Source organism: Lissotriton helveticus, chromosome 7 (assembly GCF_964261635.1).
Source record: "Lissotriton helveticus chromosome 7, aLisHel1.1, whole genome shotgun sequence".
Lineage (NCBI taxonomy): Eukaryota > Metazoa > Chordata > Amphibia > Caudata > Salamandridae > Lissotriton > Lissotriton helveticus.
In genome coordinates, this window is record NC_136068.1 from 1,190,606,582 (window position 1) to 1,190,634,432 (window position 27,851).

The following is a 27,851-nucleotide window of genomic DNA, read 5'->3' on the forward strand; positions in this document are numbered from 1 at the left end:
AAAGAGTTCACAATTTTACTGTGAAGAGTCGTGCAGGGACTACATTTTTCTTTTATTGTTTTGAACCACTTCTAGTGCTCAAAATGTTTTGAGGTGTTCAATTCTAGTGTGAATTTTCTGAAGATTAGTTCTCCAGTTTGGATTTTAATATGTATATTTTGCGGAGCCACATAGGTGCTCATTGTTTGAGGCACTCTATCTGTTTCAGGTTGAATTATATGGGGCTGCAGAGTCCTCAGTTCTGTTAATGCTCAGTTGTATACATGATTTAGTTTGTTGAACCACGTAAGTGCTCTATTCAGCTAGAGGTGTTCATTTATACAGATAGCCGTTGGGAAGTCATATACCCCGTGCATTTTATTTAGTTGGGTTCCCTGTTTATTGCTTTTCGTGACAGTCTGGCCAACTGGCATGATTTGTGATATTTTGGGTTTTGGTTTATGATGGGGGATGGTGGTTATATGATTTTGCATTGGTTTTGTGCGGAAGGATATTATTCCTCTTTTCGTGTTTTGTGCAACAAGTCCTATATTTAGCTATATTCCTATTTCATAATTTTTATTTGTAGTCATTCATTTATTTGTGTTGACTGCTTATTTGAAATCCTGACCTTGTCATCGTCAGGGCATACTGTATTTATTTTCTCTTGCTTTCTTTTGTGTTCATTATTTTAAAAGAGGGAGATATGTTATATTCTGGTCATCTCTTTCCCTGCTGCTCAGCCTGTGTGTGTTTGATGTCATTAGAATGTTTGTGTATGCATGGTTTGAATGTGTGGTCAGTTTGAATGAGTGGGGCTGAGCAGCTGGATGCTGCTCCTGGTGGGGCCTTCCTTACTACCAACTATAATTAATAAACCAACTTAAGTATACCTACAATTATTACTTATTTTACAATGTACTTTTAACTTTGTAACATCCTTATGTTCTAGCAGCTTAAACTCAAAACCTGCCTTAGCTCCAAGAAGCCCATTCCCTGGCTGCTTTGAGTTATCAACCAGAGTGTACCCCAAAATCCCCATTTCCTGAAGGCTCTGTTTGAAATCTAGATGGTGCATGGGAATGTAAATGGACTGGTACTCTCTTGGACAGTGAAGTGTGACATCAGGCACATCTCCTGCCTCTCCTGCAAACATGGATGACTAACCCTGCTTCCACCATCAGACTGGCAATAGCTTAGCAGATGGCACATCACTGGCACTGTGCCAACCTGACTTCGTCCCTCAGGATGTTCTGGATGTCTATCAAGGTAGACATGGAGCTTGCAGTCTCCCTTAAGGTCTGTAGGAGAGATGTCTACTCTGGCTCCATGTTTGCACATTTGCAGTGTAAGACTTGAAGCATCTCAACTATTTTGCCGCTGTTGCATAGTGACAGGTGTAGTGACAGCCATGTTCTCCTGGGCCAGTGGTTGTGAGGGGCTCTCTGGCTCCACAACAATATTTATTTATTTATTTAGATTTATATAGCGCAAAATCACCCAGGGGTCTCTAAGCGCTTGTCCAAATGTACACACCAACATTTTCCTGCAGCAACGCGACCTTAGGTCAAGCCCCATGCCTCCCGGAAGAGCACCGTTTTAAGCATCTTCCTGAAGGACAGGAGGCCTGGTTCTTTACGCAGATGTATTGGCAAGTTGTTCCAGGCCACTTGAATCGCATTTCAGAATGCACGCCCACCCATGGTAGCAAGTCTGAAACGCGGGCGTGCCAAAAGAGTGGCATCCGTTGAATGGAGCGCCCTACTGGGAGTATAGGGGACCAAACGCGCTTTAATGTAGCTTGGCGCGTTACCATATAGGGCTTTGTGCGTGATACGGAGTCCTTTAAACGTTACTCTTTGTCTGACTGGTAACCAGTGTAATTTACGCAGTAATGGTGCTGCATGTGTTCTCCTTGGTTTTTTAAATACCAGCCTAGCTGCGTCATTCTTGACTGTTTGTAATCTAGTCAATTGATGCTGGGGTAGGCCAGCGTACAGTGAATTGCCATAGTCTAAGCGTGACAGAATCATGGCTGATACGGCCCGCCTCAATGTTGTTGGGGACAAAAGATGAGAAATTTTCCTGAGTTGTCTTAAAAGGCCTACACACGTTCCAGTAACTGAAGACACTTGCTTCATCATAGTCAATTTGCCATCTATGTGGATGCCCAGGCTTTTCACATCCGCTGCTGGTTCTGGAAACGGCCCTAATTCCTGCGGCCAGAAAAGCTCGTTCCAAGGGCTACCAGAGATGGTAATTGGCAGCACCTCAGTTTTATCTGGATTTATCTTCAAGGAATTAGCGGTCATCCAGTTGACCGTATATTTCAAGATGTTCTGCAGTCTAGCATGTGCACCAGGTGAATCCTCAATTTGGAAGACAATCTCAGTGTCATCTGTATAATTATAGATTTGGCATTCCATCTGGTTTAACGCCGCAATCAATGGCTGCAGGTACACATTAAACAGGAGAGGTGAAAGTGCCGATCCTTGCGGCACTCCCCACGAAATGCCGGCTGATGCTGAAACCAGATCTGCCAACTGCACTCTCTGAACACGATCTTGCAGAAAGGAAGTCAGCCAGGCGTGAGCGGTTCCCTGAACGCCAAACTCCCCCAACCGCGCCAGCAATTGACTATGATTTACCGTGTCAAATGCCACGGAGAGGTCCAACAGCACCAGGGCGCCCGGGATCTTTTTATCTGCTCTACACCTCAGATCGTCAAGAATGGACAGCATCACCAACTCCGTACTATGATGTGCCCTAAACCCCACTTGATTCCGTTCTAGCAATTCGTTATTTTCAAGATGACTAGAGAGATAGGTAAGAACATGTTGTTCCAGGATTTTTGCTAGAAACGGCAGCTGGGAGAGTCAAGTTTTGGGGTATGCGAAATTTCCATTAGTAAATCCGCAATATTCTTAGAATAGAAGTCCTGAAATTTTTGGCAGTCATCCTGCGAGAATGAATTGCTCTGCTCTTTAGTTTTCCTTAGTTCTGACAGGACCTTAAAGACTTCCTTCTGGGGGTCTCTAGCCATCACGATTCTATTCTCGTAGAATTCCGCTTTCCTAGACAGAATTGCCTGTTTATAGAGAGCAAATTCTTGTATATACAGACTCCGTGCACTAGGGTCATACCCTCTATGCCAGGCTCTCTCAGTTTTACGCAAGGCCCGCTTCCTTAGCCTAAGTGTGTCATTGAACCAGGGGGCCCCTATTCCTTTGTCCACAATTTTCACCTTCCGTGAAAGGGCAACAATTTCTATAGCTTTCTCAAGTTTCGTTATCAGATTACAACAGATGGCCTCTAGGTTACCATCAGACTTTTAATAGGAGGGTAAGGTTTGCAGACTAGCAACCAAATCTTCCTCACTGATCTTATTCCAGCTTCTTATAGCCTTCCAGCCCAACCCTGGCTTTTCCCTCTTCCCTGGGACTGCTTACTGACCCTGCAGAAGATGGTGGTCTGACCACGAACAAGACAAAGTAGCAATAGAACTACGCTCCGGGGTAGTCATCCAAATTAGATCGAGGGTATGACCCTTGTCGTGAGTTGGACCAACCACCTGTTGCGCAAGACCCAGTGCAGTCAGTGCCTCCTCTAACTGGTTCGCCTGACAGTCTTTGGGAGACTTCTCCCAATGAAAGTTAAAGTCTTCCATTACCATCAATCTTTTATATCGTGACCGAAAGTCGTGTACCAATTCCACAAAGGAGTCCATGAAATCTGGTGAGGTACGTGGGGGTCAGTAAACCAGGAGTATTACCAGGCATTCAGCACCAGCATGGAATTTAACCCCAAGCACCTCAGCACCCTCCAGACTCTCTGCACAAATTCTTTCTGCTTTCAAGCAGCTGTTATATAGGAACGCAACTCCTCCTCCTTTCATAAAACTTGCTCGATTTTTGCAAATGGCCGAAAAATTAGCAGGTAAAGAGGCCACCAGATCGGGAGTGGAAGGCTCCTCAAGCCAGGTTTCAGTAATTCCCATGATATCTAGTTCCCCCTCCTGCAATACTGAAAAGATCTCTAAGTTATGTTTTTGCAGAGAGCGAGTATTAAGTAGCGCAAAATTAAGGCTCTCTGCAGGATCCCTTCTGTTACTCACACGGCTCCGGAGGGTGTGGTAGGGGTTAAACTATCCTTCTCAACGTAGATCCATGGTAATTGCATGGCTAAGCAGTATTTTACCATGATTCAAAGCCAGAAGCGCGACCCTGGAATATGCCATGCAGGGGCCAGGCGTTGTGGCCCATGGTCCCGGCAAGTCGCCTTTGGCGCGCCCGCTGCGTGCTTGCATTGACGGGTTTAAGTAGCTGACAAGCGTGGCCGCCTCGCCACTAGAACGCTCCCCAAAATGGCGCCCACAAATGTCCCTTCCGACCCCTAAGATGGCGCTAAAGAATTGGGTAGGGAATCTAAGAGTCCCGCTAAAGCAGCAGGTGAGTGGGGTAATCTTTTATGGTGCAAGTATGCGAAAAATACAGTCAAAAGAGCAACATGTAGCGATAAAACTTTTATTAAAAAAACACTGATTGCGCTAAAATAAAAGCGGTAGTGCGTGTTTCCAGTAGCCTCAATAGCAAAGTGGTACCTTGTCCTAGACATCTCAATGATAGCCATCTCCTTAGCAACCTCTCCATTCTATATCATTGGTGAGAATGTTTGCTTGCTGCGGGTGGCCCAACACCTCACCAACCTCAATAACCACTACAGGCATGATAGTGGTTGCTGTGCTGTCGTGGTGCTCGCAGTTACCCATAATGGTGCCCTGATGCTGACAAGATCTGAGGGGTTAGGCAGTATGACTAAGGAAAGAGGACAGTCTGCAGATGTTGACAGATGGGCAAATGAACGTAGATGAACATTACTGAAGTTGTCAAGAAATTTCAAAGTTTAGTTACATGCTGTGAAAACAAATGAGCACCAGTGACTGCTATTAGGTTTCAGATGAGCTGAAGAATAAAGACCTAGCAGGTACATATGTTAGAAAATGCTTTTGTTAAAATAACATTCACAGTCTGTGAAAAGCACAATGACAAATGCACAGGGCTTTGATAAAACCCTATGTGGCCACAGGAAACCAGTCAAGGTTGCTTATGTGTTGGGAGATAGCTGAGCAAGTAGGCAGGCCAAGTATGAGACAAGCTCCTGAGGTCTGAACAAGTTGAAAATATTAGAGGATCTGTGCCGGAAGGTACCAATAAAGGGGACCACAGTAATCAAGGTGTGGAAGAAAATCGTCTGAACAACCAACTGTTTGCAGTTCTGTGGTAAAAAAAGTCATCAGTTTAAATAGGACTATCAAGATAAAAAAATACCTTAGTTGTTATGTTGCACATCTGTTCCTTGAAGGTCAAGGCAGAGTCAAAGATGACGCCCAAATTCTGAGCAGAGGATAATGCATATGGCAGATTTTCTCATTCTTGAGTCCATCACACTGAGGTTCAGGTGGAAGGATGTCAGGACCTCAGTCTTGCCACTTTGCAGTTTGATAAAGTTACTACTCATCTGTGATGGCACCTCTGATATGCAGTCACAAAATGTAGATTGAACTTGATTCATGTTATCACTAAGTGATACTGCAATTTACATTTTATATGCATAGGGCATGTTGGACTTGGCCCTTCTGGCAGGTTCATCCCTGAACTTTTTGCTTTTTAATGGTGACCTGGTGGTAGTGATTTTTGGTTTCTGCGCACTTTACCACTGTGTCCCAGGGTAAAGTGTGTGCGTGTTGTGAGGTTGGCCTGCCCTCCCATAGGAATGCATGCGGAATGTATGTGTCCATGTTAGTTCCTAATGCGTGGGGAGTGCAAAGCTCGAATTTGGTATGTGCGGACTCGTGTGAATAAATGCTGCGCGATGATGTGTGCGGCATGATTGTGTCTAGTGTGGAAGTGCCACTTCTAGAAGTTGGCATGTCTGTGTAAATTATGTTTGGCGTGTGATTGGCTGGAGCTGGCTGGTGTACCAGGCTCCATGAGTCATGATGGGTCTGCCCCGGTGGTGAGTGGAGAGATTAGCATGCTGATGTGAGGGAGGGGTGCACCTGAATAGGGCTGGGCTTTCCCCACACAATTCTGGCTCCCCCCCTGTGGTGTGTCTGATGTGCCTGACCCACCTTGTGAATAGGCAGAGGGGCTGAGCAAAACAAGGTGCTCAGGAACCAGTTGTATCTGGTTCGCCCCTTGCCTGCACCTTGTACAACAAAGAGATTTACTGTATAAAAAGGGGCTGTGTCCCCTTACAAAATGTTCTCTTCCTGATCCAAGCTGAGGGGGGCTGCTGCTACTGCTGGGTGCCAGAAGGACCGCCACTGGGGATTGCCTCCCTGCCTAGGAGGACCATGTGAGCTGGCCCCTGGGCCCAGCCTTGCCCCCCTCCACCCCCTGAAGGACTTGTTGCTGGACTGTGGGGGCATTAGCGCATGAGAAGCGCTTTACTTTTAAACTTGCTTGAAGCCCCTAGCACTCCGAGCACTTTATTTTCACTTTGGCGGCTGCCCACGCCGGTATTGCCGTGTACCTGCCTCTTATTTGACCCCTGACGGCTGCCCACCCCTCGTTTTGGCCCCCGAGATCACCGCCGCAGCACACGGGCCAAGAGGAAGCCGAGGGAGCAGCCGCTGACGTCACCCGGGAGCCACGCTGCCATCGGTGGAGGCTGCGGGAGGCTCGCCGGGCGACTCGCGTTGCGATTGGCCCCTAAGCAGGAAGCAGACGGGAGCCTACCCCGTGCTCCTGCGCCGAAGAAAGGAAAGCCGGCTTCTCCCCCCGGGGCTCCCAAGACCGAGGGAGAGCCCCGGAGAGCGAAGGGGGAGCGCAGAGTGAGAGAGCCCCGAGGAGCGGGAGCTCTCCTGCCGCCGCAAGACCCGGTAAGTGCCTTCGTGAGGAGAGCGGGGCGTCGGGGCACGTTGCCAGTGCCCGCCCCTCCCCTCCAGTGCGAGGGCCTTGGTGTTTGGAGCCTGTGAGGCCCGTGGGGCCTTACTGTGAATTTGAGCCCCCCCCTTCGTGCCGGGCTCCTACATTCTTGGCGGCATTTTTCCTGAGCCCCCGAGGCTCAAGGGGGCATATTTGTTGACGAGCCCTGAGAGGCGCAAGGGGGCATATTTGTTGACGAGCCCCGAGAGGCTCACGGCAGCATATTTGTTTTACGAGCCCTGAGAGGCTCTTGAGTGTCGCATTTGTTGACGAGCCCTGAGAGGCTCCAACGTCTTCGGAGGCAGCATTTTCCTTTGTGGTAGAGCGGCCCCGGAAGGCAGCGGGCCGCTGCCACCTTGCCCCACAGTTTGTTCTTGAGCCCAGCAAGGCTCACGGGGCCACAAGTGTCTTGGTGGCCAGAGCCTGCGAGGCTCCACCGTGTTGGTCCCATCATCTCTACAGCTGCTCAGCACTTAGTGGGCAGCTGCTCCGTTTAGGCCCCCCTGACATTGGGACACAGGGCTTTTCAGCCCCAGAAAGGCCAGTTGGCCTGGAGACAGTCACAGGTTGTGGCCTATGTGATTTTTGCATAAATGTTCTTTGCTGCTCCTCTGAATGTATTTTTATGTATCATGTGCTTTTACCTACACCTCTGAATGTTGTGATGCATCATGTGTAATGTTCTTAGGCCTAAACCCCTAAACGTATAGTGATATTTAGGTGGTTGTTCTTCCTAGTACAGGTGTTGCTAGTGAAGGCCTCCTAAGGTGACATTCTCCTAAGGTAGTTAGGGTTGCGTAGGTGGTACTTACCTCTCACCAGTGGTTACTGGTTGCATGCTCTATTTTCTAATTTGTGTTACAGTTATTATTGTTCTATGTGCTAAGTGCTAATTCCTACAAGTATTCTAGTTATAAAAGTGCTTAGTCCTGGCAGTGGTCCGTGTGGCCCTGTCCTGTACATACACCCCCTGTAAATTCTGCCCGTGCCTGTTGGCACATTGTAAAGTGTGTGTTTTTATCTAATGTGTTTGGTATAATACAGAGGCTATTTTTATATATAACCTTGTGTGGAGTTTCCTTTGTGGTGGGCCTTGGGTGTTGTTGCTGGGTGCGTGCGCAAACACTTAACTCACATTGCCTCAGAGATAGGCCTGACTGCTCGTGCCAAGCTACCAAGGGGGTGAGCAGGGGTTATCTTGGCGTGTGACTCCCTTGCCCTGACTAGAGTGGTGGTTTTTGCCTGGCTTTGGCGCAAGCCTTAGCCAACCAGAAATCCCATTTCTAACAGGGCATAAGCCAAATGATCTGATCAAGAGGCCAGAGAGATCATCTCTAGGTTAAAAAGTGTCAGAATGGAGGAGGAGCCCTAGGGGCACTACAAGTTAAAGGATGACAGAGAGAATGAAACACTTGGAGATTTTACAGCACAAGATCTGCCAGTGAGGAACGATTTGAGCTAAGTGAAGGCATGGCCCTGGATACCTGGTTAGAACGGCCTGCTGCAGATGTTGTGGTTGAAGAAGGATCCGAGTGCCTTAAGACCTTGGGCAAGGTTCAGACATTAGTCATAAGCATTTTCAGTTCCATGTAAAGGATGGAAGCCAGATATTACTTGGTCTAGAAGACTATAGATCTCAACGAAATGAAATATCCATAGGTTAACCTTCTTTTTCAGAATTTAACCAAGGAAAGGCAGGAGAGCAATGGGGCAAAACCTGCAGAGAATAGTCTGATCAGTATCAGGCTTCTTGAGGAGTGACCACATCAGAGATGTATTCTAGTTTGAATTATATGATGCTGGAGGCAATGAGGTATTACACAAGTTGATAACAATAGGGCAAACGTCTAAAAATGTGGGCAGGACATGTCCTGGACAAGAATTAAGTTGTGAGTTGGACTTAACTGTTCTGGCTAATTCTAAAATAGAGAATTGTTAATAGAGCAAATGTTTTAGGCTTAGTGCAAAACAGGGAGGATCAGAGGTGAAACATATTAGACCAAACGTCCCTCTAAATAGATGGTGAATGATGTTTATTTTATTCAAGAAAGAGGCTCAGGAGTCAGGCATGCACCTAGTTCTCCAATCTGACTTGTACACATTTAGGGTCACCTTTGCTACAGCATGTGTGAGTATTTATCTGAGGTCTTTAGAACTGTAGCAAGTGCCAAGTTTACCCCAGGTATATGAAGGCATGGTAAGAAGTTAACCATGTATTTCCTTGACGACAGAAGCATTATTGAAGAACTGATGAGATAGTGGGTGTTTATGTGCTTGGAGGCAGTGCTTGACAGACCATACATGAATGAGTGTGTGTGAATGTAACATTTGAGGAGTAGGAGTCAGTCTGTGAGGTGAACTCTAGAAAGAACAGAGTGGTGGTCATTGCACTTCTCATGATGAGACAGACTGTACTGAAGGTCTGTCTGTAAGAATTCCAGGTAAACACTGGCAGCGTAGCTATGTCTGGTCTGTAAACGTCTGAAGACAAGTCAATGGAAACTCATCGGATTTGAAACACGAGCTGGAATTTGCATTAATTCACATACTCACCTCATGGTATTAAGGTTATACATCAAGGTCAACATTGGCAGATTTTTATTTAAGATCATTCAAGACTCAGAGTCTTCGGCTGGCAACATGTTGCTAGTTGCATTGGCTCTCACCATTGCATACCAGTTTGAACTCTTATCTGTATGTTGTTTTCCCTTTTTGGTTTCTTGGGGTTTTCTCCTCCCTGATTCCCTAACTCCATTTGCCTCACTACCTTTTGATGATGTATTTTCCTCTTATAGTTCTGTAGCTGGTGTGTTTATGTCAGCATTCTGGGCTAAAGGGTGGATTCATAGTTGGCCTGAGGTTCAACAGGACAACCATCACTCCTGAAGCCCTGGTAAGCTGCCTCCTTAACATCGAAGGCGCACAGTGCTGTCCTTTTACTAAGACTATGCCATCTGGGAGCAAGCTCCAGTCTGGTGTTTCTCTCTCTCACTTTTCCAATCTCACGCCAGAGCCCTTTCACTGGCAGCATGTCAATCATTGCTCATTCTTCAGGGGTCGGCAGAGGTTTTCAGCGGATCTCCATCCGAGGAACCTGACACTGCCCTGCCTTGCCTGCCATAAGATGCACTGCCCTGACATCACCCTTAAAGTGAAGGATGGCCCTGCTGGACAATGCCCCAGCCTGACCAGGAGGACTGGACCCCAAGAGTCCCAAGAGCTGGACCTCCAGGCACTAGGCCTCATCGAGCCACCAATGGGCAGATCACGCAGAAGCCATCTGAGTCAAGTAGCTTATCTATACCTGAAGCGTAGCAGAAAATAGAAAATAAACGGTGCTCAGATTCACAATTCACTGGTAGGCAGTAAGTGGGTAACAAGCAGTGAGTCACTTTTAAGGACTAGCAACCCCAAGAGTGATTTACCAGGCTCTGCCCGAGAGCACACTTTCAGGGGGTTCTCTACTGCAGGCTTTGGCACATAGCCATTGTCGCACACATGGCATTTCTCATCTAAACCCATTATGTAACATAGATGTAAGGTAGGCCTTAGGAAAAACGACTCCTTCATCTGCTCACATGGCAGTTTGCATCTCCCTGCTTACCATTCACCCCCCAATGTAGGTGTATGACATTCCTGGAAAGCCCACCATTCAGGAAAGGTTGAGTGGACCCAGGTAGCATTCTTGAAGAAGCTACCCCAAGCTCAAGATATAACAGGGCCCTTGTTCAAACTGCAGGGCAGGGAGATGTTACCGTAGTAGAAAATGTGAGCCACTATGACAAATGAAAATGAGGACACGGATAATGGGACAATGAAACATATGTATTCCATGTGAGAGTATCTGCCCAGCTTTCCAGAGTGCCACATTTGTGTTTCTTTACATTTTTTCCCTGCTATATCATGGCTTATGGCATCCAGCCAACTTGTGAGTGCGCTTCATGTGGGAGATACACAATGAGTTGTCTATGGCCCCAAACCAGAATGAGGTACATGGATTTACACTAACACTTTATGTCCCTGTGGTATGTGTAACACAGTCAATCAGACTCACATAGGATGCCACCCATGTTGGAGGCTGTCGAGTGCTTAATTGGAAAAATGGGTTACATATATCTTAACTATTGTGCCACGCCTACCTGGCTAAAAAATGGTTGGGTTCAGGCTGTGTGAAACTGTGTTAAAATTTAATTTAATTTCTAATTTTGGAAAGCAAAACAATTTTACATTATCACACCTTGCTTGTACTTTTCTATATATGCATTCTGTTTCTTAAAACCTTGCTGGGCCTCAAGCTGAAATAAGTTTCCTCAATAAATTAGACTAATAACATCATAGCATGTTATGTTGACAAGATCTCCGCATTCCAGCATCAATAACTTTATCTTACATATATCTAATTTTGCAAAAAAGTGAATGCAAACATACCTGCAACACTGATGTACGTACTGTTGGTTTTTGATACCTTGTTGGATTCTGCTCTACATGTGTAATTTCCCATATGGGCCAGAGTCGCGATTACATTAAACACAATCTTCTCCTGCTTTGAACTTTGAATGATCTGCTTGTCCTTCTGGATGGTGATTTGTATATCTTCTGGGTTTGTGTGCGAAGTAATCACGTAGCACTCCACTGTCATATTCTTCCCCTCCGTGATGTTCCCCGAGGGCCAAACAGTTAACTTTGGAGCAGAGAAAGGAGCTGAAAAAGATTATATAATAAGTTCATTTGTTTAGCTGCAATTCCTCCATCCTATAAGAGTTCTATTAGTATCTTACAATTTGTATGTAGCACTAGGAGCCATATTACAGAAAGTATCACAGGGGCGCAACAGCTTTTGCTCCTCCTTCTTGCGCCCCTCAGGGCACTTTGGTATTATTGCAGGGTCTGCAGATGCTTGTGCGACTCCTTCTGCAATATGGATCACTGCATCGCATATTCTGCACCGGTGTGATTACAATGGCACGTTTCCTCATTATGGAACGTGGCCCCTGGCAAATGAGATCACACTTTGTCTACACACTCATACCATATGACAGACACGGGAGCAAAGGCAAAGAAGCTGCCAGGAGGTGCATTGACCGAGCCCCACATAGAGGTGGTGCACAGTCAGTGTGCCCCACCTGTCCGAGGGCATCCCTAGGGATGGGGTAGAGAGTTCAACCCACCCACGCATACCCCTAGGAGCAGGTACACTATGCACAGCACACACCAGCAGCAGGATGACCTTCTCCCTTTAAACAGAGGCAAAGAAACCTCTAGTGTAATATGGAGCTACGGCTTTGTATCACAGCCTTGTATTCACTACTGTGCTCTCCTATGCACAGACTGTCACTGTTAGACTTTGTGCAAGGGCAAGGACAGTGAATGTATTTGGAGTACTGCCCCGGTCTGCCCTGGGCACTCCTAGTTAAGTATACCCTGTAGGTGTGCCCAATATGTAATTTGGCCCAGCTTGCCCACATATGAAGACAATGAAACAGCATTCAATCAGATTCCATACATGGAAGTAACAAAAATATGCTAAGCACCAGCTAAACGTCCTCTCTTTACAGGTAGACTTTAAAACACAAGGTAAATATATTTTCGTACATTGCACGAATACACATACTTAACATCTTCTCTAAGCTCTAACGTTAGACATATATGGGGTCTTACAGACCTCAATGGGCCATACCCCAGCATGACATGTAGGTGGAGGCCTCACCTCCACTGCCCTGGCCATTACCTGATTAGTTCTCACAGAGCTTGCCCTCCCACCACCACATTACGAGCACTTTCAGCAGTAATTTTAACGACTGGCAGACCATCATGAAATGGCGGCATGTTGTACATTGTTTATTTTCTAGAAACCCCCAAATCAAGTTTTTTTTTTCTGAAAAACAGAAAATGCATTTCCCAAACATACTGAGAGTTTTCTCAAATGTGTTGGAGACATGTTTAAATTTTTTTATTATGTGACCACCATATAACTCAAGATTGCAAAAATAGGAACTAAAAGTGTTGCAAGTGTATTTCAGGCAGGCTTTCTGGTGCTGAGATGCTACCAACCCAGCGGCATTTGGGTCATCGGTTTAAGGATTCTAGCTTGGGCTCTGCTGTTGCAACCCTGCAGTTCCAGCATCTCTGTCTTAGGTGGGACGCCCTTGAGCCTGGCAGAATGATTTGCCGGTTTATGGCAGATGTCCTGCTTTCAACAAGCTCTAACTGAGCCTCTTAGACCGGTATATATAGGCACAATGCCGCACACATAGAAAGTGGAAGTGAAGCAGCAAAGTAAATATATTTCTCCTCATTATGCCTCCCGTAGGAAGGCGTTGCATTTTGGAACATTCCCAGGTGTATCAGTTCTGGTAAATCTGGGAATGTGTAAAAATCCATGGGAGCTGCCTGGGAACACCATCCATGGAACGCCTTCCCAGAACCCAGTCTCACAATGCAGTAATTTGAGCTGCGTTACCTTACTCCAGATTTATGAAGCCACTCAGGGCCACGCAAAGTGGCCTTGCATGGCTTCATAAATCTCATTTTGCAATCAGGTTTCAGAGCCTCACACAGTACAGAAATCACACTGATGGCAGCTCTGGACACCATCAAACTCTCCCTTGATGAGAGCCATGCTGGTGCTGTTTGACCTATCTGCTGCCTTCGACACCGTCTCACACTCCATCATGGTCCAAAGACTTTCTTTGTCTTTGGACCGAAGGCAAAATTCTTGTTTGGTTTTAGAGCAATTGTACTCAAGCTATTATTTTGATCATTTCAAATTTCATTTCAAGCCTCTAAAAAAGGAGTATCACATGGTTCTTCTTTGAGCCCCACACTTTTTAACATATATGTTGCCTCACGGGCTAGTAAGATCCTGCGGCCTAGATGTCATCTCTTATGTAGATGATGCGCAGTTGAACCATTTCCATGGGCCCAAATCCCGAAGCTACAAAACCCCAAACCAGGGAATGCATGAGAAATATTGCATCCTGGATATTCTAAAACTGCCTACAGCTCAATGGCAATAAAACAGAGATTTTGCTGTATGGCAAGGCCCATGACCACTGGTCAGTTGACTGGTGGCCGTCTGAATTAGGCACCATATCTCAACCCAAAAAGGTGGTCAAGAATCTTGCCATCTTGACCTACAGCTGACAGATGTACTTATATTAGCAGTAAACCCATTTATATGCATGTATATAATGTTTGTCTCTGGCCATGTGTTCTCTTTCAGAGGAACTGTTGCTACACCTACTGCCTTACTTACATCATATACTACTGCCCACTAATCTGCCCACATTGTGTATTAATGATCTCTTTTATTGTAAGTTTCAATTGTCAAAAATCAATAAAAACATTTAAAAAAAGAATCTTGTCATATTAATCAATGACAATATCTCAATGAGAGAGCAGGTAGGCTCTGTATGAGGTCCTTGTTTTGGTAAATTGTACATGTTGAGAAGATCATTTTAGTGACAATCTCTACACACAAGAGGAACTCTTACGCAGGCTCTTGTGGTCAGCCGCTTGGATTATGTAAACACTCTTCTGGTAGCTGCTAATGAATCACTATTATCAAAACCACAGGTGGTTCAGAACACTGCGGTGCGCCTTGTCTGCAAACTTTCTACCCGTATCCCCTCAGAATGTACTCTAAGATCACTGCACTGGCTGCCTATCAGGAAACAAGCCGTTTTTAAGCTGTTGTGCCTGGTACATAGATATTGGCAGGTAAGGGCCCTGCATATCTCCAAAATAAACTCCTCCCCTGCCTCTCCACCAGGGATCTGAGGTCTAAGGATCACTCCTGGCTCCGCCCACAGCATATTCGAATAGCCCAACACAGTGACCAATCCTTTTCCTATCTCCGCCCACATCATTGGAACAAGCTTCTTCTATACATCCGTGAGTGCTCTGAACCTATTTGTTTCAACGAGCTTCTCAAAACATGGCTCTTTTAAGCCCACCTTTCTTCCTATATTTCCTTTGTCTACTGGGTCTGTGCTACAGTGCTGAGATATTCCTTCGAGGGAGATTTGCTGCACTGTATTACGTTTCAGTAATGTATCATTTTTTATTTACAACTGGGCTCTTAAATATGGCTCCTACTGTTATCAGAATAAGATAGTTGAATGAGATAGCAACCACTTTGAAATTCCCTTGCACCTGGTACTCTATCACAAATTCACATGCGACAATCCTATGCTTTCTTGTAAAGATGTTTAGTTTTCCACTAGAAACTGACATTGTGCGTTTGTATGTGCATGGGACACTTTAGCTGCCATCTAAAAACACTATTTTTTGGAGTGCGGGTGTAATATGGAAATACGATTATTATATCATGGAACGGTTTCTATGTATACATCTGTATATGATGAACTAGTGTTGGATCCCACTTAGAGGGGTGAGAGGCCAGACAGGTGTTACTACGCCACAACTGAAGTGAATATGGGCATTTTCCTGTAGTGTTCTGGTGTCCATCCTACTATGGCACTGAAAACTGGGCCAAGAACACCCTTTCTGCACTTAACTCTTAAGGAGCAAGGATGAAAATCAAAGGCTTCTTAGGAGGGTAGTGAGGGGGTCAAGCGGTCAGAACTCAATAGTCACCCAACACAAACAATAACATATTGTCCACCCTAGTGCCTATCTTTCATTACAGGAAGTGCTTTGTTTGCACATAACAATGTACTACTACAGTCACTCTGAAAATATGGCAGTTATTCTGTGCTTTTAGTCTCTTGTGCCAGTAACAGTTAGCCCCCTCTGTTTCCTGCTCAATGTAGCTGGAGTTCTGATGGTTCAGGCAGGCACGTCTAACATGCCCACTCCTGCGGTGGTAATTCTTGTAACTACGGGGGCTACATCGGTGACCTCACATCACAAGTGTGACAGGCTGACATGGAGGTACTAGTCTTCAGCACTAGCACATTGCCAAGACAGGTTGCTTGTATACTGGAAGGCACAACCTCTGAGCCAGTCATCAGCATATGTATGCCTTTGGCAGCTGTGACATCTGGGCAGATCAAAGCCTCTGCATCAGCAGCGATGAGGGCTCTCTTACTCCAATGGCAGCAACAGTCACTCGGGTACACAGCAGGATGCTTAACAGCACGATGATGCTTGTTACTTCACAGTCTCAGCTTAGTTCACGGCAAGAACATCTCTGGGAGATTTGGGAACACCTTCACCACAAAGTGGATTTGCTCCCTCTAGGTAATCCATTTCCTCCGGGTGTTCCTGCCCTCATCTCTGGGAAACTGACTGTCTTGCAGATATAAAACTTTGGGCTAGTTCTCTTTCATTTGTTGCTTTGGGACTGCTTCTCAGACAAAACCAAGGTGATGGCATCCCAGTAGGTAGCAACAATGCTGGCTCTATGAAGGAGTTACCACAAGAAGGGTTCACAATAAAGTGTGAGATCTCTTCAACAGGCTGGCTGTCATCAACCTTCCTGAACCAGTAATCAAAGACAGGCAAAAGGACAGGACCAGCCAGAAACGTTGCCACCTTGAACAACAGAAACTACATTACCACCCCCACCCCCATAGTCCCTACCTTCCACAAAATGACAGTGCACAGAAAGAACTAATCTTCAGACCTCTGCTAATAAGGACATCATTGAATTTTTAAGGTCAGCCATGTCTCCATCCTCCCCACTTCAATTTGTGGGTCCACACCCTCTAGCTACAGGATTTAAATCGGTACCCTATCGCTGTCTGGGACAGCTGTATCCACCCTCCATCTCATGCCACGCTGAACCAGTGGTGTCCAAAATGGATCCCACTGGTCCAACTACTTACACAGAGTCCTATTACCATACATGTGATGCACACTCACTGCATATACACGCACTCAACCCACATACACGGAATGTCAGCACAAGGTCAGAGTTTCTCATCAAAGCAGAATTTTACACAAAAGGGATCAGTAGACTGTGTTCTCTCCTGACACAGAGCAAAAGGCATGGTTATGATAAAGGTTCACAAAAAGAGTACACTGCCACCCCCACTGTGTGCCTTGTAGCCAGGGTTTGGTCAGTACTCCTGTGCCTACTATGAGGGTATGCCTTGTGCGTCCCTCTTGGTGACAGAACACATTCTAGAACTGCAGTACCAGTGAGAGGCCAGGGGCTCTGTGCACAGTCTAGATTAGCGTCAAGCCAGTGCTAAACAAAAAGTCAGGAAACCAGTTCCACATGCAAGTAGACACTCAGGGCTGGGAAGCACATCCGTTCACAATGCAGGGGACATTCACATCCCAGCAACTAGGTATCCTAACCTCAACATCTCTGCAGCCACAGTAACAATAGAGAAACACTGCATGTGGGAAATGACAGAGAATAGTGAATATCAAAGTAACACTAACCTTGCACCAATGAAGTCCACAACCAACTCTATCAATACTGAGTTTGGTGATGGGAGGTTTATCAAATACCCCTGCTCATATGTACAGACATGGCCACTGTAGTAAGTGCCAGCAACTGATTTTGCTCAGACAACTGAAAAAGTTACCAAAAAGTAGTATTGTCACGGCTAATACACAAAGCTGACTTCTGTGAGGAAATTCAGGGGTCCATGATCTCTACGATAAGGGTAACACTCAGTTATTCACAGAAAAGTATTTGCCAAGTGGGCCTTTAGAGAGGTGTGAAATTGACTCCACCCCAAAAAACATGTTAGGAGTGTATTATGGTCAAATTTAGTCTGCACTTACATCTATTCTGTGCTTCTAATGTCAATAATAGAAGTGGGGGTATGGAATATATAAAGATATCCCTGCAATCTAATGCAATGTATACCTGTGTTTAGAACCGTAACTGATAAGGATTTTGATTCTTCATGCAAATGTTTGTGAACATGTCCACTGACAAGGGAAATAGTGCTGTGTTTAATACATCAAAATTCAGGTGCTTAGAACTTCAACTAAATAATCATGTTATTTCTGTATTAACTACAAAGGTCTGTGTTGGGAAATGTTGATTTATTTGTGTGTAAAAGAGTGCAAATAGACGTAACCTGTAGAGTTGTTAAGTTAGTCCAACTTGTGGGCCTGAGATGCATTTGGATTCAAGCACACGTTTCAGTTTAACATTTGAATTCATATTTTATTTTTGCTGTGGAAATGTTGCATGTCATTTGGGTTCCCACTGCAGGTGAACAAGGCTTCATTAGCAGTAAGAAAATGTTTTTTGTTCTTTGCAAATAGTGAGACATATGAAGCGGCAACTGGTACAAGGAGAGGGATAACAAGATGGGAGGCGAGTTCACATAGGGGAAGGAGAGAAGACCAAGGACTGATAGGATAATGATTTATGGAAATATCAAGATGGTGTGAAGAAGCCAATGTGTGCTGTTAGAATGGAAAAGTACTAAATGGATTTGTGAGACATACTTTAGATGTACTGATATTATTATGCAATGTAGTGAGGGATAGCTAGCTTTCTGACATAGTGTGCCTTGAAGATCAGACCTCCTTGACATCTGTGGCTTTATGCTATTTGACCCATGTTGAAGCTTCTTTCACACAAGACTCTGACAGCTGACACCTTTTTTCCCTTCCCTATGTCTTCCTACCTTTATCTTGATTTAGTTTTAGGTTGTCATTGTGGGGTAGAGTAGAGTAGGGACAGATGGGGGGGACCATGCTTATCTTTAATGACAAATTGATGCAATCTGATGCAAAGCTCTGTTTCCTTAATATTAACATCACAATTATTGAATTCTTTTAGTTATATAGAGTGAATCCCTTTCGGAGATTTGGCTTCATTCTATTTGCATTGTGCGCCTATACTATTGTGCTAAGACTATTTTATATTAATCTGTATTTGAATCTGGAATAAAAGTTACTAACTTGAGACTTTTCTGTATATATCATCTTTGTTGCTTGATTACTTAAAATCATTGTAATCACAGCATCATAATTAACCAAAAAAAAAACAAAACACAATTACATTTTAAAACAAGAGAACTTCTCTTCACATAATTCAAAAAACAATCCCATGTATACAGTTTAAAACCTTGTTAATGAGCCCAAATCTAGCCACCTTACATCTTGAATTACATAATACAGGTTAAAGTGACGGTGTGCTTTACATACTTTTCCATAAATATCATAAGGAAATATTATCAACAATAAACATTCAATTCCCATCCTTTCGAATGATCTAATGTGCAAAAAGTGCATCGGTTTGCTGCGATGGTAACCCCGCTGATATTACATTTCAAATTAATACCATCGTAACAAAAATTATTAATTTAACAAGATTATAAATCATTCAAATCAATAGCACCAAGGTCATAAAATTAGAAGGCTCTACCCTATATTAAACATTTATCTACTGCCATTAAAAATGTTATCAATTGCCATAGTAGTGGAACCGATTCACCGGATAATGACATGATTAATGCCTGACGAGCAGATCTCACACCACTCATCAGAAAATAAGGTCTCCGAAAAAAACGTCTAAGATTAGTCAACCTCGGGCATACACATACTATATGAACAAGAGTTTCCTGTGGCCAACCGCAGAATCTACAATTAGAGTCCGGCCACTGTTTAATCCAAGAACGAGTGCCCTCCTTTGTTGGGTTTATACCCATACGTAGCCTTAGAAACATTTTTTTAAACTTTACAGAAAAGAAGACATTTAAATATGGCTGAACACACGGGGATTGATATGAATTAATCACGTACCATGCATAGTTTTTTTCCGCTAAAGCAATTTTATCCAATTTGAATGATTCCGCTTTGATATGCTTTTTTAAAATGAGTTTATAGTTAGGCAATTTAAAGCTGACAGTTCAAATTCCAGGCCGATATCATGTAAGGATGCTAAAATATAGGCTCTCCATTTTGCAGTGTAAGCAGATTTATCGATTTCTTGCCAGCAAATATTCCCTAATGATGCTGGGGCTGATGTTGATAAAACAGCCATGCATTTTAGGAAGGATCCTTTTGATACCAGGCACTGTCTTTGGAGACCGAATTCCAGTGTAATTGCTGCTTGACACACTGACCTGTCAATTCCAAAGGTTGCTTTAAAAACCTTAACAATCAGTAAGTCGAGCAACTTCACATCTTTTCCTCTAGTAATCGGCGAGCCATAAATGAGGCTAGGTTGTAACTTGGCTTTAATTATTTTTAGAATAAACTCATACGATTGACAATTCAGTGATTTCTTTAAACATTTAAAAGCATGGATCAACGTCACAGTCTTGGCCCTTAAATCTTTAAGGTGAAATTTGAAAGACATATGATTATCAAATATTACCCCTAGGTATCTATATGTCTTAACCATATCAATTGTGCCTGCTCTGGCTTTCCAGGAATTAAACTTCTGTTTAACTACACCGATTTTTATCACTTTTGTTTTTTTGACGTTCAGTTCAAGGCCATTCAGCTGTATATAATCATCGAAGGCAGTAATAAGTCTTTGTAGGCCAATGGGGGTATGGCTCGCCAAAATCGTATCATCAGCATACTGGAGGTAGCCAATTTGCACTCCCCCAATCCTAGGAGCATGGCCATTGACAACATCCAAGTGCTGCGGAAGGTCTGATAGAAATAAATTAAATAAGCAGGGAGCAAGGACACAACCCTGCTTTAGGCCATTATATGTTCTGATCCTCCTTGATAAACAGTTACCTTCCCCAATCTTAACTTGAACCCAAGTGCTAGCATACAGAAGCATAATAGCTTTCAACAGTTTAATTGGAATTCCCAGATCTGATAGTTTTTTCCATAACAAGTTTCGGGGCACAGAATCGAAGGCTGCCTTAAGATCAATAAAAGCAATATATAGATTTTGCTTATTCAAGACAGCCTTCTCCGCAAGCAATGTTAGGGCCAACAAATTGGTGATAGTGGATTGACCTTTCTGAAAACCAGTCTAATTGAATGGAATAATACTCCCCTTCATAGCCCAGTCTTCCAGGTCTATTAGAACACAGGAAGAAAACACTTTTGCATCGACATCAGTCAATGAAATTAAACGATAATTAGCGGGGTTTGAAACCGTACCACTTTTATAAATTGGTTGCACTATGCTACCTTGCCACGACTCTGGAACAACTCCCAATTTCAGGACATCCCTAAATAGATTTTGCAAAAAGCCTGCCCACAAATTACTATTAACACGAAACAGGGCATTCGGTAACCCATTAGGTCCTGGGGCACCATTTGATCGCAGCCCGCGTAACACGGTCAATACTTGAGTATAGCTCGGAATTTCTAGATCGAGTTTTAGATCAGGACTAGAATAAATAGCATGATCATTAGGGTTCAGATCGGAGCACTCTTCATTGCCCACATAAATTGATGATATATTATTTACCTCACCTGAAGCCAACCTATCTGAGTGTTTTCCCACCCCAGCCGAAACACCATACAAATTGGATATAAACATTACCCAACTCGGTTCGGGTATATTTACAGAAAAAGCCCTATTGCCACCCCTTTCGAGGTTATTGATAACCCCCCAAAATCTTTTTGTGTTATTTTGCTTAGTGGCAGATAATAGGCTATTCCAAATCCCCGTTTGATATTTTAGCTTTGCTTTCCATATTTCTTGTTTATAGGTCTTCTTAAGATCCTTCAGGTTTTCTTTATACACTGAGTAATTCTGACAGAATCTAGGGGCGTATGCCTCACGAACAGCTCTATTGAGTACTTTCTTTAACCTAAATAATTTGGGGGGACACCATTTTTTATGTTTATTCAGATTGGTATTAATTTTCCTGATCTTACCAGTAGAAAAATTCCCCACAATAGACTCTGTGATAAAATTCCATTTAATAATCATATTCATATCACCCTGGGAGCCCTGATCACTTTCTTTAATGAATACCTCAGCCGTTTGCATGATATCCTCCTTATTGGATAGGTTCCATACCAGCCTCCTCAGGTTGTATGCCGAACATGCTGAATTGGGAAGATCATTAGATTTTTAAATATTTTCTACCAAAAAATTAAATTTTACAACCTGAGGGTTATGGTCACTTTCTGGCCGGCCGATTACCTTTTATTCAGACACATGAGGTCTCATATTGTCCGAAATAAATGTATAATCAATGATTGAACCTTGCTTAGAGTTCTTAAATGTGGAAATTGGTCCAGATTTTACTTTTAACTGGCTGGTTCCAGTCTCTGACATAATATCACAACAATATGAAAAATAACAAGGACCCCCTGATATGGATAACGTTCCTGGGTCAGGGCAAGTAATATATGTAAAGTAGCATACCCAGGCAAGTAAACATATAAACTGGCACAAATCAATAAATAAACAAAGTCAGAATTAAATAGTGACAGACTAAATTAGCATGAAAAAGTGCATTTTAATACATTTTGATAAAAAGTGCCATGAATTAAACATATTGATAAAAGATAATAAAACAGATGACATTAATACATTGTTATAAACAGTAAGATAAATGGGGAGATGGTTTCCTGTCTACGCGTTTCGACACATTGAAGGTGTCTTCTTCAGGACACTACCATCATGATACTGGAAATAAAATAAACAATGTTTTAATAATTTGTCTTTATGCTAAATAGTCTGGATACAGTTCATTGACTTTGTATCGACCAGTTATTTGATAAAGTTTGCATGATATACCGCATCACTTAAATTCATCTCGTTAACATACAGCACAAAGCAGAAAGATGTATAACTTCAGTTCCAATGATATAATTCCAATGAAGCAGAATCAAACATTTTATGTTAACTTAGCATAAAAAATGTTTTCCCAATGTTGCTATAGATAAGAGGTACATAACAACTGATAAGTAAGTATAAGTGATGAATTTATGTTTATGTTTTTTTATAATATTTTTATATTTTATTTACTTTTGATCATAGAACATGTAGTTCTTATTTTAAAAAAGGATCAACATGACTACAAATACTACAGTGCACAGAAAAATGTGGCGTGATCACCTACTTGCGCATGCAAATAGGAAACGTAAGAGATCTGCTGAGTGCTAGCAGTTCACTGAAAACATCTAACATTAGATTAAGCAACATAAACATGGGCAGATGGAATATACACAAAATCAATAAAGCGCTACCATCTACTTTTACCCCCACACTGGACCAAGTAGGCCCAGAAATGTTTGCCTAAGATATCTCTCTCTTTTTTGTCACACCATACCCTATTATAGATCACCGACGGCTTGTTTTGGATAAAATCCTACCCCATTTTGTGCGTGAACTTAAACTATTTACGTGCACACAGTTATTAAAAATCACGCGGCTCCCAATCATCAGGAAGACCTCTATACAGGTAACAGCATAACATCATAGCCACCCAACTTATAATAATTTCTTTTATCCACCCTTACCCATTTAAACCACAAGTAAACACCAGAACTTTCAAATTATTTACCCTTTTCCATTCCTCTTCCCCTTTTTTCTTTCTGTTTTCATCACTTATACTTACTTATCAGTTGTTATGTACCTCTTATCTATAGCAACATTGGGGGAAAAAAATGGGTGCTAAGTTAACATAAAATGTTTGATTCTGCTTCATTGGAATTATATCATTAGAACTGAAGTTATACATCTTTCTGCTTTGTGCTGTATGTTAACGAGATGAATTTAAGTGATGCGGTATATCATGCAAACTTGATCAAATAGCTGGTCGATACAAAGTCAATGAACTGTATCCAGACTATTTAGCATAAAGACAAATAATTAAAACATTGTTTATTTTATTTCCAGTATCATGATGGTAGTGTCCTGAAGAAGACACCTTCAACGTGTCAAAACGCGTAGACAGGAAACCATCTCCCCATTTATCTTACTGTTTATAACAATGTATTAATGTCATCTGTTTTATTATCTTTTATCAATATGTCAATGGTTTAATTCATGGCACTTTTTATCAAAATTTATTAAAATGTACTTTTTCATGCTAATTTAGTCTGTCACTATTTAATTCTAACTTTGTTTATTTATTGATTTGTGCCAGTTTATATGTTTACTTGCCTGGGTATGCTACTTTACATATAATATCACAACAATCCTTAACAAAACCTCCAGAATTTAATTTATATTCTGAGTACCGAAATAGTTGCAAATTAAAATCACCTGATACTATTAAACCAGCATCCGGGTATTGAAGTAATAAAACACTCAGTATATTCCGAAGGATATACAACTGAGCAGACTTATCTTTACTTGCACTCAGGTATATGTTAAGAAAAACCAACCTTAAATCCGAGGTATTTACCACAAGGCATTGCAACCAACCCTTATTAAAGTCTACCGCTTACACAGTTAGGTTTAAATTAGCCGCGATGTAACACGACAATCCACATTTTGCTCGGCCAAATTTATTGGATTTTACTGCCGGAATACTATATTCGTTAAATCCGGACAATGGGATTATTTGTTCACACCATGTTTCTTGGAATAATAAAAAGTGGAATGAGTTTAAAAAAGATATTGTATCTGGATCAGACAATAAATGATGCAATCCGTGAACATTCCAGGAGCATAGACAAATTTCATTTATTTTATCTTCAATAACACCGGTTGCTCAATTCCTATTTATTCGGGGCACCTTTGCCAGTGATGCTGGCAACCAAGACCAATCCTCCATTTTCATATTGTTTGTGGGTAACCACTCGCAAAGACGACCCCCTGACTACGGATTGGTAATCAACAAACCAGAACTGCAAGATTGAATATTTGTTGAACCCACTGCACCTCTGAGCACCGGATTTGACTTAGAACCTTCATTAATTTTACAACCCATATCCATTTTAAGGGCCAATAACTTGAGACTTGTTTTGAACTGAGTTATTGTGTAACCACATTGGTTACAATGTATTTGAATGTTGGATTAAAATGTTTTTATCATCGCCCCTCAAGTCACACAAAAAGACTGTTGAGTAAGTGTTACTGAGTAAGTGGGACCAGCCTCCATCACTTTCGAGACTGTTACAGGTGGACTCTTTGCCAAATTATGGAGCCATGCTGTTTGTCAAACAGTTCATTTGTGAGTAGCTAAACCAGTCCACATATTTACTTTTGATCATAGAACATGTAGTTCTTATTTTAAAAAAGGATCAACATGACTACAAATACTACAGTGCACAGAAAAATGTGGCGTGATCACCTACTTGCGCATGCAAATAGGAAACGTAAGAGATCTGCTGAGTGCTAGCAGTTCACTGAAAACATCTAACATTAGATTAAGCAACATAAACATGGGCAGATGGAATATACACAAAATTAAATACATTACCTGTCACTGTGACCATTTTTCGCTCGCTCAACTCTGATGTTTCAGAATTCACCATTGTTTGGATAGCAGCATTGCATTGAAAATACAGAATGGTATCTCCTTCTGCAACCTGAAAAGAAGTGGTTGCATAATTTGTATGCAGTGCTTTTCTGGAAGCCTGTTCTCTCTTTTGAAGCAGATGATTCTTCTTAATGAAAGTAAAGTCAAAGGGCGGATTTTCATCTGGAACTTTACACATCACTTCCACCCAATCACCTTCCTTTGCCTCTGTTGTGGAAACAGTAATGTTTGGCTTTGCTAGACCTTTAAAAACATGTGAAATAGAAATGTGTCATTAGTCATAAGAACATATATGGCATTATTGTTTTTGAATTCAGCAAATTAAGAACAGAGTTATCTTTATTCACAGCAAAACAGATAAAAACAAGGGCTGGAACGATCAGCAACTGCGAGGAAACGATTGTAATCTATGAGGCTGCTCTGTACTTTTGAATTGTAAAATAGCCCCTCATTAATTGTAATTCAAACACTCTATCGCTACTGGAGGATGCACCAAACAGGCTACAGCATGAGGTGAGAGAAATAGATTTCTCTGGGCAGAGCCAAACCCAACTCTTTGTATATCTGGAAGCGGCTATGATGCCATGCCAAACCTAAAAATATTGATATTGTATTAGGGAAAACATATGAACTTCTTGCCAAGGAAAAGCATGAAAGGGAAGGGTTCCTGAAACCCTGAAAAGGTGACCCACAAACAGGAGGTTCCTTGCATATAACCGCACCATGAAGTATAGGAAATAATATATTAGGAGTGGACAAAAGTTAATAAGAAGAGCATGAAAGGCAAAAAGAAAACAAGCACTCACAAAGTCAATAAATGTCACCTTTAGTACCAATTGGCTTCGCCAATGTTTTTTGGTTTGGCGATGTTGTGCAGCTTGGCGGAAAGTATTTTTTTGCTGATGCTGCACCGCATGACCAAAAGAAAAAAAATACATGATGTAACTGCTACTGGCAGCACATCATTTTATAGACTCAAGTGCATGTGGTTTCATTTTTTTATTTACCGACACAAGATAGAGCTGTACATTTAAGTGCACTTTTATCAAAGCAGAGTGGCTGGCAGCCATTGAAACAGTAAACTGTAAAAAAGAGGACCACAGCTGCTCAGGGCAAAAGGAGAGCAGGTGGGTGAGTGGGTTGGGGAAATAAGCCTGAAATAAAGCTTACCAACGTAAGCAATGGGTGGGCTTTAAGCTCGCTGTAAGTTCTTGGTAAGACCATTGTATAACTTTTGCAACCAGACAGCTTACACTGTTTGGTAGGCGAGACCTAAAAATGAGAAAAAGAAGTCACTCTGAAGTATGGTGGTAAGAACAAGAAGGGAGAGAGAAGATTAACAAAGATGCTATCAATGGAGTAGATCTAGGCAAGACACTGTGAGTAGCGCTGACACTAAGAGGGGGAAAGAAAGAGAGAAAAGAAGACTGCATGAAACTGAGCAGGCACTGAACTAGCAATGTGCAAAATAAGCAAAGTAAAGCAAGATAGTAGGACGAAGCAAAACTAGAGAAGAGGTTTGGACTCAAGTCGGGAGCAGGGGAGTTCAGGTATTCAGACAAAGATGTGAGCAGGGGAATTGTGGAACAAAACCCTAGTAAGTAGTTGCGGTGGGGAACAGGAATAAAAAAAAAGGGGAAAGACTTAGATAAGTAAGCATAGCAGGCAGGGTAAATGCACGATTAGAGCGCAAAAGGAGACCAGGCAGTTTAGAACAGGCAGGAGAAACAAGAGGGAAAGAAAAAAAATGGATTTAAAAGAGAAACATGGGGTTAGCTGCAAAAAGAGACCAAGAGACAAGGATGAACCCGATGTATGTAGTGAGTCAAACTCTTTATTGCAATTTTCTGAAATTGATACTAAAGTTAAAATACTGAATGAAACATCCTGTAGCTACAGTGCTAGAGTTATTGTTTTTGGCAGAGTATGTCATAAAACGTCATGCCCAATATTTACAAAATATCTCAGTGATGCTGGAACCATTAATCACAGCTGTCAAGTACAATGGTGAAGCAGTTGTCCCACAACTCCTCGAGTTCCTTCCAGTTGATGGAAGTCTAAATTCTTCCATGTCTAATAGTTTACTTGACTTCCATGACACAATCTGGATGTCAACAGTTAGGTGAGGGTACAGGCTGTCGTAAAGTTTCAAATTTCCAGCAGGAACTGCGAATTTTTTGGACAACGTAAACGTTGGGAGTGGTGCCAGACTGAATCTATGCACCCCCTCGGGATATGTTGGCATTCGGACCAGCTAGCTCATAGTTCCACCAAAAGTAACCCTAAACCTAGTAAGGTAACAAATGGTTTGGATAACCTCAGAAAATGAGAACCCTGGCATCGTGGTAACAGACCTAGAACCTTTTTGCTAAGTCACTCGTGCTGTCTCGACGAGATATACTAGAAAATCCACAAAGGGGCGTTTTCAAGGTTTATAGAACCATCATGATTCTTGTATAAAATATATGGACTCCAATGATCAATAGACAGAAGCAGGTAAAAGTGATAAGTAATATAAGGACGGTGAAGATAATAAACAATTCCACCACCATGCTAATACAATGTATATATGCTGGCACATAAGTACTGGGTGTGTTGTACTCCTACTATATGTTACCTAACCTAGTTGCTCAAGGTACAT

The 27,851-nt window shown here is 42.6% G+C and overlaps 1 protein-coding gene across 1 annotated transcript in view; it reads right to left on the reverse strand.

Annotated features, from left to right (window-relative positions):
- PECAM1 (platelet and endothelial cell adhesion molecule 1) overlaps nt 1-27,851 on the reverse strand; it is a 588,149-nt gene that overhangs the window by 387,443 nt on the left and 172,855 nt on the right. Inside the window, exons 4-5 of the mRNA XM_078654345.1 lie at nt 25,151-25,453; nt 11,337-11,609 (exon numbers count right to left, since the gene is read on the reverse strand). Of these exons, the coding sequence (XP_078510471.1) occupies nt 11,337-11,609; nt 25,151-25,453 (576 nt within the window). The remainder of the gene's footprint in view (nt 1-11,336; nt 11,610-25,150; nt 25,454-27,851) is intronic.